General features: G+C 38.4%; 1 protein-coding gene across 1 annotated transcript; it reads left to right on the top strand.

The window, feature by feature from the left end:
• Positions 1–1737: 1737 nt before the first annotated feature.
• Positions 1738–3612, top strand: LOC131153782 (uncharacterized). Its single transcript, XM_058106243.1, has 5 exons — positions 1738–1924; positions 2171–2322; positions 2417–2552; positions 2664–2950; positions 3172–3612. The coding sequence occupies exons 1-5, from the start codon at positions 1738–1740 to the stop codon at positions 3610–3612; spliced, it is 1203 nt and encodes a 400-aa protein (XP_057962226.1).
• The last annotated feature ends 2388 nt before the right edge of the window (positions 3613–6000 follow it).

The following is a 6000-nucleotide window of genomic DNA, read 5'->3' as shown; positions in this document are numbered from 1 at the left end:
ATTCCCAAGCTTTGATATGCGCGACACAATAGTCATTGTCATGATCTTCCTTGCGAGGTCGAGTTGGTTGTACGGATCTTTCGGGATCACTGATAAGATCTCATCAAGTAGGTGGAAGTCTATCCCGACACTTCCGCTGCTGTAATTGTTGCTGCTCTACGACATCTTCGGACCCTAACCTCTTTCTCTCTCTCTCTCTCTCTCTCTCTCTCTCTCTCTCTCTCTTTCTCTCTCTCCGAACAATGTTTGAGCTGTGAAACCCTAGAATTCCCAAATCACCTCCCCTTCTCGTGTCAGAGAGAGAAACTCTTGTCCCTCTCTAGGGATGCACGATATTGGGGCTGGTTCTTCTTCATTCGTGTGTTTTCCCTTTGATTTACCCGTCTCTATTGTTGGATTTGCTTACTTTGGGCTGGCCAAGGGTTGGTTCTTAACCTCCATCTATGAGATTTGAAATTTGAATTTTTCAGTGTGGCCATGGGTTGTAGAGATGCGCTCTCAGGAACCCTAATATGGAACTGGATTTGAAGGAGGAGATCGAAGATGCTTTGAAATTCATAGAAATCAAAAGAGGAATCAGAGATGATTGGGTCAAAGGGAAGCACTATGAGATTATGCCAGAGTTTGTGAGACTGTTAGCTTTGGTGTAATCCCAAGAGGGGGGTGAATTGGTATTTAAAAATTCCTTCCAAGGTCAATCAGCCTAGCAGTAATATTACACAACCTAGGGGCAGTCTAAGTATATATGAAATTGCAGATATGAAGTATTTACCAATATTTAAAAGCATACAACTCAATTTTAGTATTTCTCAACTCAATGTAATTTTGTGTTTATTAGATACATAGTATATTCAGTAAGGAAATCAAATCAAGCACACAACAGAATATAATGCAGCAAATGTAAAAGTGACACCGAATATGATATCGGGGTTCGGCCAATCTTGCCTACGTCCCTGCCTTGGCACACCTACACAAGGATTACACTAAGGCTCACTTAATGAGTGGAGCGACACCAAAACAACCAGGTCAATTAGCATAGGGGTAACCTCAACCTTTACAAACAATCCTTACCGGGCTGAATTACCGCCCCCTTAGGCCACGCCTAAAATACAACAGTATGTTCGCAATATAACTGATACAGTGATTATGCTTCTTAAGTAAAGCAGATATGTACCAAAATACAACACAAACAAATATGCACTCACAGATGATATGGATTCAATGCTCAGGCGAGATCCAATATATAAACTCTCTAAGGTGTGTGAGTGCATGTATATGTAGGAGTTCAACCTTAGATTCAAGATAAGATATGCAACACAAAAATAATCAAAGGAAGTTTAACACAATCCAAATCAAATATCTCAAAAATATTCTAAATGTATAGCACAATAGATATTATGGATTGAAGCTTGCAAAAACAATATCAAAGATAATATACAAGCTTGATGAGTCTTGCAATCAAGATGCAAAGACTCACTAGCTATAAGGGTATTCCCGCTAAAAGATTTATTGTTTAAATCGGGGGAAAAATCTTAGCTAAGAACTCTCAATGAAAATAATCAATCAACAAGCAAGGAGAGTTTTAGAAATGTTGGGCACAAGGGACACTACAGAGGTATGGAGATAACTGATGGTGTTGAATCTGTTCGGGATGAGAATTTGAAGGCAGGCACTAAGATATAGGTGCCAGAAAAGAGGAATCAAAGCCAACAAAAGGAACTAGAAGGTAAGACAATAATGAGGAACAATAAGAGAGTTTCTTGGGTTGAACTATTTGCTAACAATAGGAACCCTCAGTGCTGTGGAACAATTCCAACTTTTGCTTCAGATGGTGCTGGTGCTTGCATTCAAGCATCTGAACTGATTAACTCAGTTGGTATTTCTAACAAACACTTGGTGGGCTACTTCACTAGTAAACACCCAGGTAAGTCCAGTTTGAATTCGTTGGTTAGTTCCTGGAAAGTGCAGGTAGAAGCTATCCAACATAAGAAAGGGTGGATTATCTTTAAGTTTCAAAATGAAGTGGACCTTCGTAATGTGCTATAAAATGGTCCATACATGATTTATGGAAGGTCATTTCTCTTGAAGAAGATGCCCAATTATTTTCAGTATGATTCTGAACAGAGGACTATATTACCTGTGTAGGTTCTGTTAAAGAATTTTCCATTAGAGTTGTGGACTCCAATGGCCTTTGGGAAAAATTGTTCAGAGATTGGAAGGCCACTATTTGCAGATAAATTAACAACAAATAAGGATAGGCTTTCATGCGCTCAAATTCTTGTTAAAGTTGACATTGCTAAGGAAGTTAAACATAGTGTCAAGGTGTGGCTCCTCGATGATATGTCAATAGCTCAAGAGGTGGTGTATGAGAGTCTGCCCAGATACTGTAAAAGTTGTAAAGCTATTGGCCACTTAGAGCATTTCTGCAAACCTAGGAAAGAAAATGAGGGAACTTCGGGAGTTAAAAATAAAAGGGAAAGGTGTTGTTCCTGAGGTTAATTTTGGGAAAGTTAATACTAAAGTTGATGATGCTGCACGTAATCAGCAGGAGGGTCTCCCTTAGAATGTTGATGTTTAGACTGAAGGAGTGTCAAAAGCTAATGTTGTTGAAAGAAACATGAATATCTCTTATGCTCCTCTCCCTGTGGTTAATACTGAAACAGATGAGGGATTAGGTGGTATTCAGAATCAAGGAATAAAGGCTTCTACAGCAAATAAAAGTAAGGAGGTTTTTGTTGTAGCTAAGACGTCATTCAAGGAGGACAACTTGGTGGAGGTTTCTGTTGTAGCTGTCCCAACAAGGTCATCCGGAAATGAAATTGCAAATAGTCCCACCAAAGACAAGGGTAAGATCATAAGTAAAGACTCGAAGGCTGTAAAAGAGAAGGGAAGGGCCATTGAAGAGGGATTTGTGCAAGTGAAGAGCAAGAAGAAAACAAAGATGGGTATGGTTTCAAAGCAAATAGTCTGGAAGGGAGGCTCATGCCTCCAATCTACCCCATGAAGATCTTTACATAGAACATAAAGGGCTTTAATAAGTCCCTGAAACAGAATAGGGTCCAAGACCTCATTAGAAGAAATAAAATAGATGTTCTTTGTTTGCTGGAAACAAAACTTTCAACAAACAGCTTGGAGGATTTACTGAATAAAAAGTTCAGAATATGGGAACAGGTGAACAACCTTAACCATCACAGGGCTCGAAGGATTCTAGTGCTCTGGAATTCCCAGAAAGTCCAGTTGCAGGTTATTGATATGAATGCTCAGGTAATTCATTGTGCTGTTAAATGTTCAATTTATGCTAAAATATTTACTGTGAGATTTGTTTATGATTTTAACTCCATTGTGGCTAGTAAACAAAATGTAGGGCCATGGCTGCTCTTGGGGGATTTTAATTGTGCTTTTGCTGTTGATGAGAAAAGGAATGGGCAACCTGTTTCTACATATGAAAATAAAGACATCAAGGAATGTTTTTTTGATCTGGGGCTCTCAAATTTAAGGTCTACTAGCTGTCACCTTACATGGTCTAATGGTAAGGTTGGGTGCAAGCTAGATAGGGCTGTGGTGAACTCTAGCAGGATGTTGGCTAGCTACAATGATCATGCAGTCTTCTAGTTACCGATTCACTTCTATGATCACTCTGCTTGTATTGTTTCAATTTTTGAGGACGAAGGGTTAGGAAGAAGACCCTTCAAGTTCTTCAATATGTGGACTATGCACTGTGACTACCAGGAAGTGGTCAAGGAGGGTTAGGAGCTCAAAATCAGGGGCTGCAACTAGTTTATATTTGTTAAGAAGTTGCATGCTTTAAAGCAGATGCTGAGAAATCTTAATGTTGTGCACTTTCCCTATATTTTAGCTAGAGCAGATAAAGCCAATGCTGAATTAATGGACCTACAATAACTTTTACATGACAATCCTTTTGATACTGATATTCAGAAGAGAATGGTTGAGAAGAAGAATGAGGCTTCCAAACTTGGAGAAGCAAACAAAATGTTTCTGGCTCAATTAGCTAAGGAGAAGTATTTTAAAAGAATGTGACAAGAGTACGTATTTCTTTCATGCTCCTATGAGAAGGCAGACCAGTTGAAATCATATTTTGGCTGTTATGAAAAACAATGGAGAACAAACAAACTCCCAAATGCAGGTGGCTGAGGAGTTTCTTTGTTTCTATAAAGGGTTGTTGGGGAAGGAGGTGTATAATACTATGGTTGATGATCAAATCATTGCAAAAGGTCATATCCTTAATAATTCTCAAAGAGACCAAATTATGACTCCTATTATTGATGAAAAGATCAAGCAAGCATTGTTCAATATTGGTGATGGGAAATCCTCGGGTCCTGATAGGTTTTCAGCTTGTTTCTTCAAAAGATCTTGGAATACTGTGGGGAAGGTGTTTACTAATGCTGTTGAAGAATTCTTCTTAACTGGGAAATTTTTGAAGCAGATTAACTACACTATTATTGCACTGATTCCTAAGTCTAGTCATGCTTCAACTGTCAATGATTTCAAACCTATTGCCTATTGCAATGTGATGTATAAAGTCATTGCGAAGGTCATAGCTGCAAGGATTAAGCCTTGTCTTGAGGAGATTGTTAACCCAACTCAATCAGCTTTTGTTAAACATAAGAGTATGGTGGAGAACATATACCTTGTCCAAGAACTTGTGAGGAAATATGCTAGAAAAAGGGTGTCACCCACATGCATGTTGAAAATATACCTCAAGAAAGTTTATGATTCAGTGTCTTGGAAGTTTTTGAATGAGATGTTACTACAACTTAATTTTCCTCAGGCCATGGTCAATTTGATCATGGAATGTGTGTGTACTACATCCTACTCTATCTCCTTGAATGGAGGCTACTTTGGGTTCTTTGAAGGGAGGAAAGGGCTTAAACAAGGGGACCCCCTTTCCCTGCTACTCTTTGTCATATGCTTAGAGTACCTTTCTAGGCTTTTGAAATCTCTTGAGGAAAATTCAAATTTTTATTTCCATCCTAGATATGAACATCTTAAAATCACCCACCTTGCTTTTGCAAATGATTTGATTTTGTTCTCAAGAGGGGATTTTAATTCAGTAAAGCTTCTTTTGGATTGCCTTGGTAACTTTACTCAATGTTCAGGGTTGATTGCTAACTGTCTTAAATCCAACTTGTTTTCAGCTGGTGTGAAAAGTGAAGACTTGGATGGGATTAAAAGAATTACAGAATTCAATGAAAGGGAATTTCCTTTTCGTTACTTGGGGATACCTTTGGCATCTTCAAGATTTAATTCCATGCATTATTCACCTTTGATTAATAGGATCACTAGCCTGCTTAGTGGTTGGCCAAGACACACAATCTCTTATGCACGTAAGCTGAAACTGATTAAATATGTTATTCAAGGCGTGGAGTGTTTCTAGTTGGTTATTTTCCCTATCCCAAATTCTATGCTGGATTATGTTGTAAAACTCTATAAAGCTTTTCTGTGGGGTGGAAGGAAGAGGCCCTTTGTGGCCTGGAAAGAGATTTTCCTCCCTAAAGCTGAAGGAGGTCTGGGAATTTTTGATATTAAAGCTTGGAACAAATCCCTTCTCACTAGAGCCTTATGGAACATCTAGGTAAAAAAAAAAAAAAAACTTTTTATGGTCAAAATAGGTTCACTAGATTTTCGTGAAGGGTGCTAATTTTTGGGATGCTTCTTCAAAACATGAAGACTCCCCTTTATTCAAGAGGATGATTGAGATTAAAAAATCAGATCTTGAAGAGATGTGAGGGTCATGTGATTGCAAACATCTTGTTTAATTAGTGGGTTGTAGATGGTCAGATTTATTCTTAAGAAATTTACAATTATTGGAGGAACAAGGGAATCAAAGTCACGTGGCACAAAGAGGTTTGGAAATGTGGTAGCTTGCCTAAACATGCTTTCACATGGTGACTAGGAATAAAAGGGAAACTTCCCGTTAAAGGAATTGACCAGAACTATGTATTTTGCAGAACTGATACTAAGACTATTGACTATATCTTT

This window comes from Malania oleifera, chromosome 4 (genome assembly GCF_029873635.1).
Source record: "Malania oleifera isolate guangnan ecotype guangnan chromosome 4, ASM2987363v1, whole genome shotgun sequence".
NCBI lineage: Eukaryota > Viridiplantae > Streptophyta > Magnoliopsida > Santalales > Ximeniaceae > Malania > Malania oleifera.
Note: the sequence above shows the minus strand (reverse complement) of the source record. Positions and strands in the feature narration are given on the sequence as shown.

What these genes read in the sequence shown, in the direction of transcription:
- LOC131153782 (XM_058106243.1), top strand. Translation starts at nt 1,738, where the DNA reads ATGAGGAACAATAAGAGAGTTTCTTGGGTTGAACTATTTGCTAACAAT. An exon ending in CTTCACTAGTAAACACCCAG is followed by an intron (nt 1,925 to 2,170) that starts GTAAGTCCAGTT and finishes ATTTTCCATTAG; the next exon opens with AGTTGTGGACTCCAATGGCC. An exon ending in AAGTTAAACATAGTGTCAAG is followed by an intron (nt 2,323 to 2,416) that starts GTGTGGCTCCTC and finishes TTGGCCACTTAG; the next exon opens with AGCATTTCTGCAAACCTAGG.